We start from the raw sequence: 16,551 nt of genomic DNA on the forward strand, positions 1-16,551 counted from the left end.
TGAAGGAAATCAAAATCCTTGCCACATGCACACCTTCAATACCCATATAGACACTATGCAAAATAAGAAGGTTTCACTTGAAAATTGTGGAAGGAACTAACTGGACAAATCATGTACTCTCTGTGTAATATTTCCTCAAAACAGACTTAGTTCAACAAACTGTAATTTTTCGAAGAAAATCAAAATCGTTGCCACGTGCACATGTTCAATATCCATACAAACACTCTGTAAAACAAGATGGTCCTCACTTGAAAATTGTGGGAGGAGTTAACCGGACAAATTATGTACCCTCCCAGGGTTGTCACTAGGAATTATTGAAGACGAGTCCTGCACTCGTGGTTTATAACCAGCTTGAGTCCCATGAAAATTTGATGAGTCCCATGCATATTTAGGTCTAATGAGTCTTTTTTTTTTTAAATATAAGACAATTAAAATGGAAGCAGTACAAAACATATATCAATTTTAAGATTTATTTTTAATCCTTCGCGACTTGGCCTCGGACGACTAATTGTCCACGCCAACAGAATTACTTCCCCGAATCTCCTATCATCCCTACAACCCTATTCAATATCAAACAGCATTTTAATCGAATCATTATTGTAATAAAATAGATGCGTACTTGTTTTGTTTGCCGACTATCTGTATTTACAAACTACGCGCACGCAACTTTCAATTCCAATAAAATCGCTACCGGAAGACAAACATTTACATTCAAATATAGATCCCGATTTATAAAAAAAAATAAAATAAAAAATTCTTAAATAAGAAATAAAAATAAATAACTGCCAGTGGCAAAATGTTCTTCCTTTTGTATGCAAGGTGAAGATAACGAACAGTGATCAATCTCATAACTCCTACAAGCAATACAAAATAGATAGTTGGGCAAACATGGACCCCTGGACACACCAGAGGTGGGATCAGGTGCCTAGGAGGAGTAAGCATCCCCTGTTGACCGGTCACACCCGCCGTGAGCCCCATATCCTGATCAAGTAAACGGAGTTATCCGCAGTCAAATCACTTATCTAATTATCTTTTTAATATAGTATTCTAATTCACACCCCAAATGACTGACGCTAAACACACAAGTCGGATTGGGACACTGAACTCCGTGGTATTATCTCGGTTCACTAGAGCGTAACGTTTTACCTAGATTTTTTCCTACTACGAGTTTTAATAATACACAATATCAGAGCTTTTAAGTAAAATTATGATTTTTACTCGGAGTCCGTCACCGTCCATGACGCGTTCACGGGACTCGCCATATCAGACAAACTTGCGTCCCAAATGAATTTTCTGCGTCTAGGACGCAGATTCTTGCGTTAGTGACAACTCTGCCCTCCATATAACAATAATTTTCAAATAAAAGGGCAAAACTCCTGCAAGAGAGGTCGAAATGAATCAAAATTGCAACATGATCTAGAGTGATCCACAAAGAAGCTACATAGCAAGTTTCAGCTTGATATGTGACAGGCAGAAGGATCATTCGTACCCTCAAGTAGGACCCAGAAATAAAATTAGAAACAGAAAACCACTGACGGACGGACATCGCTATACCATAATACGTCCCGTCTGAAGGCGGACGTATAAAAACATACACATTACCATTGTCAGAGGACACGCACGGTCAACATTAAAGTCCAAGGGCACGCACAGTCAACATTAAGGTCCGAGGACACGCACGGTCAACATTAAGGTCCGAGGACACGCACGGTCAACATTAGCTGCAGAACTGTAGCTCTCTAAAAAAAATATTGTGATGGACAGAGAGCTACTACGGCGGCGTAGAAAGGCCAAATTAAAAAAATTATTCGTTCGGACGAATTAGCAATTCGTTCGGACGAATTAGCAATTTGTTCGGACAAATAAGTTATTTGTTCGGACGAACTAGTAATTCGTTCGGACGGAATAGAAATTCGTTCGGACGAATTTTCAATTTGTTACCACGAAATAGAATTTGTTCGGACGAAATACTAATTAGAACTATTTTCTGTTGAAAAAATGAAAGAAACATATTAAGATAAAGATGGAGTTACTGGAAAAGGTACAGTTCTACCATTTTCTTGGAATCAAGGTGAAATTTTATATTTATTTGGCAGAGTTTGTGATAAGCAAGAGAACACTTAAAAGAGTCCTTTCTCCCCCTCAACTGTTTAGAAGAGAGCAATATTCTGATTTGCTTGAAGTGGCTTTATTCATTGAAGGAAAAATAGAGACATCAGACAAACTTCATGGATATAAATTAATGCATCTTCAATGTATACAGTCCGGGTATACCGTGACACAAGAAAATATTGTATTGTACATTAAGCGTTTAAAACACAAACTTTCAACCCTCGCCTATTATTTTTTACTCTCTATTTTTGACTTTTAAAAAAATAGCATTTCCTGTATCTTTTTACGCATTTGTAAACTTTCGCTAAGTTTATAATACCTGTCCTTTAATTATTGTAGAAATCAATAAATTTTGTAACATCCTCATTAAAGTAGTTTTAAGTTTTGTGCTCCCTTACCTACACTTTACGATGTTTAACTACGGCATTGGCGTTACCTTATATCTAATAACAAACTCGTCCAAACAAATTGCTAACTCGTCCGAACAAATTACTAATTTGCTCGAACAAATTTACTTATTCGTTCGAACGAATTTCTATTTCGTTCGAACAAATAGCTAATTCGTCCGAACGAATGACTAATTTGTCGGAAAAAATAGCTAATTCGTCCGAACGAATTGCTAATTCGTCCGAACGAATTCTTATTTCGTCCGAACAAATTGCTAATTCGTCCGAACGAATAATATTTTTTTTACATGGCCTTTCTACGCCGCCGTAAGCTACAGATCCACCCCTTATGAAAACCTTCGATTTTAAAGCTGCGCACGGTTGAGGCCTGATATCGTTGTATTCTTGTGTTGCTGTCGCATAAATTTAATGCAAAAAAATTCTTAACATATTTTCCTACTATTCTTATGTCCAAACATACCTTCAAATATTCATTAAAGCCCCATACGACCTGAAAACTCACAGCTTTTGATGATTTCGTTTGTTGACAGAATTTTTTGATATTAAATTTATGTGACAGCAACACAAGAATACAACGATATCAGTCCTCAACCGTGCGTAGCTTTTTGTGCGCCGTAAATCGAAGGTTTTTATAAGGGGTGGATCTGTAGCTCTCTGTCCGTCACAATATTTTTTCCAGAGAGCTACAGTTCTGCAGCTAGGTCAACATTACACTCTGTTATCAAACAAGTTTTAAAACTTTTTTTACTCCATTAATGTCTTTAAAGTATTATAAAACAAAATACTGTAAAATAAATGTTTTGTCGATTGTCGAAGCTTTGTTGGTTCATGACATTACTTCTTAAATCACAGGGGCTAAACCCGTTTTGGGCCTGAACTCTGTGATACCATAAATATTTATGGTATCACAGAGTTCAGGCCCAAAACGGGCTTAGCCCCTGTGTCTTAAATGGTATAAGAAATGAGCAACAGAATGAACTCGGTGTCAATACCTAGATTCTACATCACGACGTACATCTGGAGTAACTAGAAATTATGAAGACAAGACTATATAGACTAATTATCTTACATAACTAGCATGATTTACTAAGATTAAAGCAGTATTTCTACATCCATTTTGATATTTAATGCGATACAACGAATAATATAAAGTCTTTATTTTTACGTTGTTGTGTTCTTTTTAGTTTCAATGAGAAGGAAGCCTGTCTAATGATCTACTATACTATACACTAAACACTCATACATGTATGTCAAGATTCCTTGTCTCCGCATCACGCGTCTGGTTACCGAAACACTGAAATAAAAACGACCATTCGCTGTTTTCAGTGCACCTTTCACTTTTAATGAAAACAGATATAGATAAGATACTTGGCTAAAAAAAACACCACGACATGTCATCATCTGAAACTTGACGGGCACCTTTAGTGCACCCGCTATTCTCGCCATTGATTTTGTGTTTAATTAATCAAACCCTGGTATTGTGTTTCCTTTGTTGTATTCCTACACCAGTAACAGCAATGTCTCTTGTCAAATACTGCCCATTTAGTCAGTGTTATTGTAACTAATCTAGGTCAACAAGGACCCTTTAGTTTTCTTTGTAGGAAGAAGCAGCATCATTATAACTCTTCAGTATTTCAGACTCAAGTACCCACTTCCCGACAAAAGCCAACTACCATTATTAGGAGTGCAGCTTATTAAAATTCTGTTCTTATTTTTCAATAACATGGAATAGAATTAATTTTGTTTTAACTGGAATATAGAAAGTACATGCGTATTTTACACCTTATTGGTAACATAATCTCGTCAAACACGAGAACTGATCAACGTCCTAGGATTGTAATTGATCATCCTCTTTAGGAGTCTATCGCCTTCTCTACACGCGGTTACATATTACACGGGAAAAATCACCCGATACATTTAGTTATCAAAGAGATCTGAGAGCGCAATGAAGTGCCTGTGGATTTGTTTACTGGCTCCGCTAGCTTTGGCTAGTCCTATTCCCATCTCTGAACTGGAAGAGGCCGTGGATGTTCTCCTGACCACGGTAGAAGCGCATGGAAAGAAAATCAAAAATTTAGAGAACGTGTTGTACAATGTTGGCGATGTCTTGGAGAAACAGGCGTTTCTTCTTTCGCAATTGGAGGAAATTGTGGAGGACAAGAAAGACCAAGGTAAGTCCAAAAAGGGTACTCAAGTGTTTAAGTCAAAAAAGTACTCAAGTGCTTAGGTCAGAAAAGTATTCAAGTGTTTAAGCCAAAAAAGTACTCAAGTGTTTAAGCCAAAAAAGTACTCATGTGTTTACGTCAAAAGGTAATCAAAGGTTTAAGCCAAAAAAAAAAGTACTCAAGTGATAAAGTAAAAAAAAAACTGGAGTACTCAAATGTTTACGTCAAAAAAGTTACTCAAATGTTTAAGTCAAAAAGGTACTCAAGTGTTAAAGCCAAAAAGGTACTCAAGTGTTAAAGCCTAAAAAGGCACCAAAGTGTTTAAGCCAAAACGATACTCAAATGTTTAAGCCAAAAGAAAAGTACACATATATTTTGGACAAAAGAAGTTTTTTTTTAGTAAAGTAAGACAAAGCGGTACACAATACCAAAGAGGTGCCCCAGTATAAAACGCAAAATAATTAGGTAAGGCAAAATTAAGCGATAAAACAGAGAAGGACATAAGTCGTAAAAATGTAAAATTTCAGCACTTTGATACAAAAAAAAAGGATGCATAATAAAATGACCTAGACAAGCTTTAACAAAAGAGTGTTCGTGTACACATGGAAGAGACCTTGTGATATATCTATATATAGAATCAATGAATGAATAGAATAATCGTTATTTTGAGTCGGTATATGCACTGAAGAGTATTTGCCGAGTATGTGTTGATTATTGATGGTAATAATCTATTTGATGTACCTTCATTTGAGCGACTAACAAATCTATCATATTTCAATTTAAAATATGATTTCACGAAATTCTGTAATATGTAAAACACGAAAACACATGCAATCAATGTATTCATCACAGAATGAAATCCTTTGGGTGAACCTTCTTAAACAAAAATGGCCGCTTTTTTGCCATTTTGGACTTTTCAATCCCCATTTCGTGGGTAGCAAACCCTTTTAAAAAAATCTGGATTCGCCCCTGAAACTCATGTTGATATTTTAGGTTACTCTGATGACGTGGGACAGGAAGAGGTGAAGGACGACCAAGTGCAGGAACAAGTGTTGTCTGAGGAGCTGGAGAAAATCCGAGGTTTGAAGTCCAAGACGGAAGTCGACCCCGAGGAAATATACGAAACAGAATCGCTCCAAGAGCCGGAGGAAGTAGTGGAGGAAGAGGTTCAGGAATTACAGGAACCCACGGCGGAGGAGAAATTGACTTCGGATTTGGAATCGGAAAGCTCAGTGGAAGAGTAAACGCCGCAGTGTCGGTAAAAATAGGAAAACCGAGGGCGTACTTGTTAGATTGACACCGAATATTGAAGATTCGTGTGTTTATATGTACCATTATACCATTATATTGTCATCATTGAATTTGCACACTGATTACCATTTTACGGACAACTATTCGTGACTAACAATAACTTGTGAGTAACTGTAATTAATGACAATGCGTTACTCTTGGTTTATCGTATCCATGATATCACACCGTCATTCGTAATATTATGTATCTCTTACATCCGACCATTTCAAACTTAATAGAAAAGACAACGAGTTCCGGAAAACAACGACTTCAGGTAGACAACTACTACTGGTAGACAACAAATAGCCCATTATAGAACGGTAAAATAAACAGAGAACTCGCTGAACGAAATTATGATATATTTTGTCTTTAACCTGCAATTTGAAAAACATGTTTCTGTAATAAAAGTCTTGTACATAATTCATATTTTTGTGTCTCTTTAAAAACTATGAAGTGTTTACAGGTGATAGATGTTTACAGTTGATAGATGTTTACAGTTGATAGATGTTTACAGTTGATAAATCAACTTGTACGTGTGAATCTTCTTCTTTCAAAGCAGTGTTGTAACATTAAGTTCCACAAGAATGCCAGCCGTACATGTATCATGACGTCTCATAGCGGTCGCGGTATCTCAATGATGGAACATTCGCTTCATAAGCCGGAAGTCTTGAGTTCGAGCTCCGCTCGTGTCATGGCCGCGCCAAACCTTCGACGTGAACATAGGCAGTGATTGCTCCTTCGCCAAATGCTCGACATTTAGAAGTGAGAATCGCAGGTCTTTCGGATATGACCATTAGCTTGTCGCGACAGGCGTTGGCACATGAAAGAAGAATATTAATTAATTAAAACACGGTTTGAGACTCTCCGTCGTGTAACCATGCCATGGTAGAACATCGACAAGATCTTCGAGAATTCGAATCTGATGAGGGGAAAAAAAAACTTGGACATAGACTGGCATCGAGTGACGCTGATTATCATTTGTGTAGTACTGCATAGCGGTGTGATTTGGACAAATTATTGTCTTGATTATGGAGCGCCATATTAACATAAACTCAAATAATTGAAGATATATTTGACTATTCAAATATATTATCAATTCATTTGATTTTACAATTCAATTAAAGATCTATTCAAATAATTGCGCGCATTAATTGAATTGGCGATAGCATTAATCATTCTGCTGAATTAATGATCGCTATAACTGAATTGTTGCTCTCTTCAAATAAATTAATGGTATCAAAAATTGAATTGATGCGCACTACAATTCAATGGAAGAAAGCAATAATTCAATTAATGCGTGTATCAATTCGATTAATGTTCGCAATATTTGAATTATTGCTCTTTTCGTTTAAATTGCAACGCGCATCAATTCAATTCATGCGCGCAATATTTGAATTGCTGCTCTCTTCATGCGCGTAATGATTTTTTTTTTAGAAAGAGCAACTATATAATTAACGATATCTTCAATTCCATATATTCACAATTGAATTAATGATCTATTTATTTGAATTGTTGCTCTCTTTATAAAAATTGATGCGTGTAATTTTGCGAGCAATAATTCCATCACCTTGATGCGCGCATCAATTGAATTGATGTGCGTCTCCACTCAATTATTGCTCTCATCAATTCAATTAATGCGCGCATCAAATCAATGGTTGCTTTCATCAATTAAATTGATGAGCGCATTGATTCAATTATTGCGCGCAATAATTAAATTTATGCCCTCTTCAATCGAATCGAGGACAGCAATAAACGAACTTTTGAAACCTCTGTAATATCTATTTATTTGTCAGTAGACCACCTCAATTTAAAAACTGATCATACGTAAAACAAGCTCTTGCGTATCGAATGAGTTGAGAGACATAAACACCATATACAGATGACAATGGAATACTGCTACATAAATATGAGAAGTTGACGATGGAGAAGCTGAAGTCATCCCGTTTGTCATAAGATTCAGTTGTTGGTTTGCCGTAAGTATGTATGTTCAATGAAATATCCCCAGTGGAACACTATGTGGTGTCCTTTATTTCGGGTTCACTGGGATTATGAATGAAATTGATTATTGTTGATATATAAAACGTCGTCGATATATCTTTATATGTCGAGAGGAGATTTTTTTCTTCTCGTACAGAAGCTTTTGAATAAATTCTCGTAATATAAGACTTCAGCTTGCCCATATATAACCGACCGCCTCCTGGCGGCCGGTGAAAATTCTAAGTCCCCTAACCCTATAATGACGAAGTCAATAAATCTGAAAATCGAAAGAGGTCTGCCCTATCCAAGTAATATGTATTAAAATTTATGAATTTCTTTTCAAAGGAAACTTCCAAAGGTTATCGCATGACATAGAAAGTGCTGACAGACAGACAGACAGTGCTTACCGTAGACAGCCATGTGACGGGGCCCTAATAACCAAAAACCAATTGATCATTCACACCTTATCATAGTTTATTGGACAATCGGTCTTTGTGCCCCTGGTTGTAGACACTTGGCCCCTTGCCAATGTCCTTGAAGCTTGCTAACACAACTTTTGGTCTGTGTTACTGGCTTCACCCCAAAGTCTCCAACCAGGTGGCTTTCCAGCTCGGTGTACAGACTCATTCGGTCCTTATATCCAAATGTTAGTTACAATGGCCCAACCTATACTTCCGGGTTTATTCAGTCTTTAGTAGTAAGATAACACGACAGTATGGCGGCTTATTCAGCTTTCTCACTATATACTGTTTATTATCTTAGTCTTCTCACCAGAATCTCAATACTGCTCTGTCACCTTCTCACCTCTCTGGACTAGCTTGGCAGACTGCTGTGTTTATATAGGATCGGAAGAGTTTAATCCCTGGTCTATTTCTAATTTCTAGGATATAAAAGATTGAAATAACACATCTAAATCTACTATAGAAACTTGATTCACTATAATACAATCGATTTTCTTTTATTTAATCTCGTTGTAGATTATCAAGGGGTAGCTTTACGCAATTTTATGCGAATATTCATTTTTCGCGTTTGATTAGAAATTTACAGTATAGAAAAACGCACCAGGCATGGTCTCTGAATATACACTGTACGTGACTTCATAACGGAAAAAGTAGTCAAGAGACATAAACTGTACTGCACATGTACAAAGGTATACGACGGTACAACTGAAATTAAAGAAAAATTATGTGGCGATGCTGCAGTTTTTGAGGAATCACAACGCTGTTCTATAAATAGCCAACTGTGGTTAACGCTAGATTAGTGCTACGTTAACGTTAAATTGATATTGCAAACAATTGGTTGTTGACCCTCAGTGATGTCTATGGAGCGCCAAATTAACATAAACTCAGATATCATCAATTCAATTATTGCTCTCTTTAATTGAATTAATGCGCGCATTAAATCAATTATTGCTCTCATCAAATGAATTAATGCGCGCTTCAATTCAATTATTGCTCTCATCAATTGAATTGATACGAGCATCAATTGAATTAATGAGAGCAATAATTGATTTAATGCGCGCATTAATTCAATTATTGCTCTCTTCAATTCAATTGATGCGCACATTAATTCAATTAATGAGAGCAATAATAGATTTGATGCGCGCATTAATTCAATTATTGCTCTCTTCAATTCATTTGATGAGAGCATCAATTTAGTAGAAATATTGCTCGTAATAATTAATTTAGAGCTCGGTTTAAATAATTTGATGATCTCTTTAATTCAATTGAAGATATCTTTAAATCATTTACAATGCTTTTGTATAAGGAGTTAATGCACGCATCAATTCTTTTAAAGAGAGCAACAATTCAATTAAAGATATCATTAATTCAATTGAAGAGAGCAATAATTGAATTAATGAGCGAATTAAATCAATTATTGCTCTCATCAAATGAATTAATGCGCGCATCAATTCAATTATTGCTCTCATCAATTGATTTAATGCGCGCATTATATCAAGTATTGCTCTCTTCAATTGAATTGTAGCGCGCATCAATTCAATTGTTGATATCATTAATTCATTTGAAGAGATCATTAATTCAATTGAAGTGCGCATCAATTCAGTTGAAGAATTAATGCTATCATCAATTCAATTAATGCGCGCAATAATTCAGAATTGAAGATATCATTAATTATTTGAAGAGATCTTTAATTCAATTGTTGCGCGCATCAAATGAATTGATGATATCTTCAAATAATTGAAGATATCTTCAATTATTTGAGTTTATGTTAATTTGGCGCTCCATAGATGTCAACGACCATATGATTCAGACAACGAGTAGAGAGTATTGGTCTGCGTACAGATCATATAACGTCCTGGATATGCTCCCTGTACTAAGTCCGTGAAACTACTCAGTAGAAAAAACAAATGTACTACACTTAAATGATTTATAAGAACACACTCTCTCTCTCTCTCTCTCTCTCTCTCTCTCTCTCTCTCTCTCAGAACCATCCCCAGAATAATACATTTAGCAATGTGCTGAAGGACCTCATCTTTTTTAACAGTTCTGAATAATTCAACTTACAACTTGATTTTATTGCAACTACAGTTTATAATGCATAACAAACTAAATATCGCTAACATCAAACGTATTTTCATATGAAGGTAACAATGAAAACAGTGATCTCGGAGGTCACCAGTTCGGAATAATGCGGAAGACAGGCTCTGCGCACATGTCAGATTTGTAAACATTTCAACATGCCAATTTTACAGAAAATTCATTATCAAGATTTCATCGGAGTGGCACATTTGCGTAATCATTACATTCTTACACTTATAGAACTTCCGGTAATTCCTGAAACGATGTAATATTTAAAAATTACAAACGAAACGTGTAGTTAATCACATCAGTTATGACCTCGATTTCAGCAACCCGATTATGTTCGGCAATCATGCATCGTTCCCTTCGCTGTGACTGTGTATATGACGATTGCGATTGAAACTGGCGAAATGCTCATTGTAGGTATGCCCTCAAGCAATATTTTTCCTTGTTTATTTGGCTGAATTTTTCATAAGATCAGTTATACCAATTGGTGTTAATTTGTGCATACTTGGATAGTTGAAAAATACCGTCAGTTACAGCTTGTATTGCTTTAACGTTCAGTTCACTGGGATATATCCAATTGATATATATGCAAGTGAATATTATCAATGAACTGACACGTCGTTCATGTTACTAAATTTCGACAGCAAGAGATTACTTCTTCTCACGTAGAAGTTTTTGAGTGACTTGTACAAATAATAAAGAACCACAATTCGTGCCCATGGGAATTCCAACAGACTGTTGGAAGGCCTGATCTCCAGAGACTACATAGATATTGTTATCAAGGAACTCCAGCATCTTTCTAATATCAACTTCAGTGTAGAATCAGAATGGTGATTAACAAATCAATTGTTTGGATGGCTGAGTACAAGACACAGCAGCTGTCTATGATTGAGAAAAAAAACAACCCTAGTTGTTAATTCATTGTGAGGAATGGTGGTGAAAAGTGTTGAAAACTCATTTGTTTTCATGCTGTTGGTTCTAGAAAAGTTTTGTGATTTCAAATTTACTAAAATTCTTCGGAATATTTGATAATCTACATTTGATTTACAATGTACATCACTCTTTCCATAATTATGTTGTCCGAAGTTACTCCTTCACAGTAGTTAATTTTTTAGAGTAAAGATAGGGACCTGGTAGAACTTTACTAGATTTTGCAACGTATCTTTGTAAGGATTTCCATGAAGTTTTGGCATTCAGCAGATGTACTGTAATTCTTATCCATCCGTCCCATTGACTGGAATATCAAATGTGTTTAAAACTGAGGTATGATTTTTAAGAATTTCGTCTTTTAGAAAGATACTTTGAGTGCGAGTTGAATTACCAAGTGTGGGATTAAAGCCAAGTTTCTAAAATACAGTTGTAATAACGAATCTTACAAGTGAAGAGAACATTGTTTCGAGTTCCTTCAACTAGGAAATATTCCTCATGTAACCTATCCAATTCTTTCATCACGTCTGGTTTACTAAGCACAGAAATAGATGGAATGCATTTTTGTTTTAACAATATGTAACACGAGATGTTAATATTCCTCTTATACACGTAACTTTCCCCCATTCTGACAAAGTGTCCATATTCAGATCATCGTCTGGCACAATCTCTGACAGAATTCATAAGAGATGAATTTCTGTCTCCAGTTGAAAGATTGGAGCTCTCTGAATTACATACCTTTTACAATGAGTGATTTATATGGAGCGCCAAATTAACATAAACTCAAATAATTGAAGATATCTTCAATTATTTGAAGATATCATCAATTCATTTGATGCGCGCAACAATTGAATTAAAGATCTCTTCAAATAATTAATGATATCTTCAATTCTGAATTATTGCGCGCATTAATTGAATTGATGAGAGCATTAATTCTTCAGCTGATTTGATGCGCGTTTTAATTGAATTAATGATCTCTTCAAATGAATTAATGATATCAACAATTGAATTGATGCGCGCTACAATTCAATTGAAGAGAGCAATAATTGATATAATGTGCGCTACAATTCAATTGAAGAGAGCAATAATTGATATAATGCGCGCATTAAATCTATTGATGAGAGCAATAATTGAATTGATGCGCGCATTAATTCATTTGATGAGAGCAATAATTGATTTAATGCGCGCATTAAGTCAATTATTCCTCTCTTCAATTGAATTAATGATATCTTTAATTCATTTGAAGAGAGCAATAATTCTTTTAGAGAGAGCAACTATATAATTAAAGATATCTTCAATTCAACATATCCACAATTGAATTAATGATATCTTTAATTGAATTGTTGATCTCTTTAAAAGAATTGATGCGCGCATTAATTCCTTATACAAAAGCATTGTAAATGATTTAAAGATATCTTCAATTGAATTAAAGAGATCATCAAATTATTTATACCGAGCTCTAAATTAATTATTGCGAGCAATATTTCTACTAAATTGATGCTCTCATCAAATGAATTGAAGAGAGCAATAATTGAATTAATGCGCGCATCAAATCTATTATTGCTCTCATTAATTGAATTAATGCGAACATCAATTGAATTGAAGAGAGCAATAATTGAATTAATGCGCGCATTAAATCAATTATTGCTCTCATTAATTCAATTGATGCGCGCATTAACTCATTTGATGAGAGCAATAATTGATTTAATGCACGCATTAATTCAATTAAAGAGAGCAATAATTGAATTGATGATATCTTCAAATAATTGAAGATATCTTCAATTATTTGAGTTTATGTTAATTTGGCGCTCCATAGATTTAAGGTTGTCATTTTCAACTATGTTTATATCACTTGTAAGGCGATACACGCATCACTAGTGCTTTGAGAGGCGATACACACATCTCTAGTGCTTTGAGAGGTGATACACGCATCTCTAGTGTTTTGTGAGGTGATACACGCAACTCTAGTGTTTTGTGAGGCGATACACGCATCTCTAGTGTTTTGTGAGGGAATACACGCAACTCTAGTGTTTTGTGAGGCGATACACGCATCTCTAGTGTTTTGTGAGGTGATACACGCAACTCTAGTGTTTTGTGAGGCGATACACGCATCTCTAGTGTTTTGTGAGGTGATACACGCAACTCTAGTGTTTTGTGAGGCGATACACGCATCTCTAGTGTTTTGTGAGGGAATACACGCATCTCTAGTGTTTTTTGAGGCGATGCACGCATCTCTAGTGGGTTTTTTTAAAAAGCGATACACGCATCACTAGTGCTTTGAGAGGCGATACACGCATCTCTAGTGTTTTGTGAGACAATACACGCATCTCTAGTGCTTTGTGAGGCCATACACTTATCTCTAATGTTTTGTGAGGGAATACACCCATCTCTAGTGTTTTGTGAGGCGATACACGCATTACTAGTGCTTTGAGAGGCGATACACTTATCTCTAATGTTTTGTGAGGCGATACACGCATCACTAATGTTTTGTGAGGCGATACACATATCTCCAGTGTTTTGTGATAGGATACATGCATCTCTGACTAGTGTTTTGTAAGGCGATACATGCATCTCTAGTGTTTTGCGTTATGTGATAGTGTTTTGGTTGGTTGGTTGTTGTATGCCCCGTCGAGAATTTTTCACTCATATCGAGATGTCACCCACTGTAGGTAAAAGTGTCACAAATTTAGACCTATGTTTAGCACTCACGGCTGTAGTAGTAGGGGTTCTTAAACGTGCCAACGCCTACCGCAACATGGGACCTCTGTTTTTAAGGTTATATCTCAAAGAACCAAGATTCTCACTTTTAAATGCTGAGTGTTTGGCAAAGGAGGAATCACATCACTATTTATGTTTTACATCTTAGGTTTGACGCAGCCTTGGCACGAGCGGGGCTCAAAATCACAACCTCCCGGTCTTGTGTTTTGTGATACCTGTGTGAATTTGTTTCAGATAGAATTCATATACTGTTTATTGTCTTGCCTGGTAGCTTGAATTACCGTATTGTCGACTTTAATGAAAACATACTTTATCATATAATAATGCTAGTGTGTATATATCATTATAAGATTAGGCACTGTCTATAGAAGCTTTCTCCCGAGAGAAAATGTCAGTTCTAAATCAGAAATTGTATCAAATGTTATGATTCCATGAATGGAGAATCTCCTGTTCTCTTGCCAAACAAAATAAATTATCTTCTCAATGGGCTACAGACATGTCTTAATGTAAAGATTGTTGAAACTATTAGTAATAATTGGGGATAATGGTTATTGATGAAATACTACTTCACTTCCATGCTTCTACCTCGATCTTAAATGCCGCCAAAAGATTGAATGATAACTTTAGCACAAACTCCAACTTACAGTCTTATTCAATGAATTTTGAAACAGTTTTCCATTTACCAGGAAAATTGAATAAAATGTACATTATTACAACAAATAATGATGTGGTACTTGTCAGAGATTCATCAACACACTGTCACACACATTATCCTCAGGGTTTCTTCTACATACACACACACTTTTAAACAAATTGGTTACCAGTATTATAAATGGTGGCAACAGGTTCTTCCTAAATCCAGACATGGTTTGTTTTGTGTTTCTTTAAACATGAAGAAAAAAAAACATTTACAGCAAACATCTACTATTTATGATCCAGTTTTAAATTTGTTTGTACAGTCTGTTTATTTCATATCAACAAACCAATACAAATAATTTTATCTCCTGTCTTACATGCTCAGAGTATTTCAGTATTCTACACTCTGGTTAAATTTCCTTCCCAGAAAAAAAAGGTACAAGAAAATCAGGCCATGGTAACCACCTTTTTATCAACATCAAGTTAAAGTACAAATATAAATATTGTTTCTGGTCATTTCTTGTTTTTCTTTTTCTTGCCCTGATTTGCTGAGGCTGGCTGCTCCACTCTGAGGGCGTGACCTACTTCCTTTATATGTGTAAACAGTTTGTTCCTCGTAGGGAATATTTCATTACACACATTACACTTCATCTCCTAAAATAGAAATGCTTGATGAAACTTCACAATGAAACTCCTACGTAGAAAACAAATGAAAATTTCTGAAAATCATGATTATCTAAATGTTCCTCAGGTATACAGTCAAACATCCTTACACACTTAAAAAACAAATTCACGCTTATTGCAAAGTGATACTTGTATTCCTGCGATAGGAAAATACCATTAAGCGGGTTTTTTCCGTGGGTATAAAATTTTATGATTTGCTGGCTCAAAGGTATGCTAATCATTTTAGCGGAATAAATGTTGGCAGTAACAAACTTGTTATTGAATCTTACAGAGAGACCCCCTTACAGCTAATCATCTGAATCTTGCAGAGATGTATGAGGGCTGCTCAATATGTAATGTGTATTGTACGATACTTAAAAGCATGCGACTCAAATAGTGAAAATGAACATTACATCCCTTCAAAGTATTCTCTGCGGTTTGAAATACATAATTTCAATCTCTGAATCCATTTCTGAAATGCGTCACGGTACGCTGATTTAGGTAGACCTCTGAGGCACTGACTGATGGCTGAGCCAAGGGCTCATTGGGACTTGTAACAACGACCAGATAAGAACTTTTTAAGTTTTGGAAAAAGGAAAAAGTCCCATGGGGCTAGATCTGGAGAGTATGGTGGGTGTGGCAAGACGGTAACCTTCTCCGACTTCAAAAATTGCTTCACAAGCTCAGATGTATGTGATGGAGCATTATTATGAAGTAGACGAACATGCCTAAATCCTGACACAGGGCATCGCTTATGATAACATTTATTGAGCTTTTTTAGCATAACATCTCGGCAATACCGACCTGTAACACTTTTGCCCTTTGGCACCGGAATTTGTATGGCTATACCATCACATGAGAAGAATATAAAATAAAGAACCTTCTTCGTGCTTATGGTTCTTTTGGCAACTACAGACCTTCTACCATGTTTAGTTAGCCATATTTTGTTTCCAATTTTTCTTACTGGTTCGAAATAGTTCGTCACCAGTAACAATGTTTGCAAATTGTCTTTGATTGAATTTGGGAAACATTTTGAGCAATTGCTTAGCGGTTTGTACTCATACCCGTGTTTGGTCATCTGTCAATATATGCGGTATCCATCTGTCAGAA

General features: G+C 35.8%; 2 protein-coding genes across 3 annotated transcripts in view; one reads left to right on the plus strand and one right to left on the minus strand.

Moving 5' to 3' along the window:
* Positions 1-4,116: 4,116 nt before the first annotated feature.
* On the plus strand, positions 4,117-6,394 carry LOC125669503 (X-linked retinitis pigmentosa GTPase regulator-interacting protein 1-like). Its single transcript, XM_048904044.2, has 2 exons — positions 4,117-4,690; positions 5,678-6,394. Exons 1-2 carry the CDS (start codon positions 4,465-4,467, stop codon positions 5,926-5,928), a joined length of 477 nt encoding a protein of 158 aa, XP_048760001.2. The 5' UTR covers positions 4,117-4,464; the 3' UTR covers positions 5,929-6,394.
* An 8,837-nt stretch (positions 6,395-15,231) lies between these two features.
* The window catches only part of LOC125669493 (dnaJ homolog subfamily C member 21-like), a 22,108-nt gene continuing 20,788 nt past the window's right edge, over positions 15,232-16,551 (minus strand). For both annotated transcript variants that reach the window (XM_048904027.2, XM_048904028.2), the window contains exon 16: positions 15,232-15,432. In XM_048904027.2, the coding sequence (XP_048759984.2) occupies positions 15,292-15,432 (141 nt within the window). In that variant the 3' untranslated portion in view covers positions 15,232-15,291. The remainder of the gene's footprint in view (positions 15,433-16,551) is intronic.

Source organism: Ostrea edulis, chromosome 4 (genome assembly GCF_947568905.1).
Source record: "Ostrea edulis chromosome 4, xbOstEdul1.1, whole genome shotgun sequence".
Classification (NCBI taxonomy): Eukaryota; Metazoa; Mollusca; class Bivalvia; order Ostreida; family Ostreidae; genus Ostrea; species Ostrea edulis.

Excerpts from the sequence above, each read along its gene's own strand:
- LOC125669503 (XM_048904044.2), top strand. The coding sequence starts at position 4,465 with ATGAAGTGCCTGTGGATTTGTTTACTGGCTCCGCTAGCTTTGGCTAGT. Across the intron at positions 4,691-5,677 it reads GGAGGACAAGAAAGACCAAG|GTTACTCTGATGACGTGGGA; the intron begins GTAAGTCCAAAA and ends TTGATATTTTAG.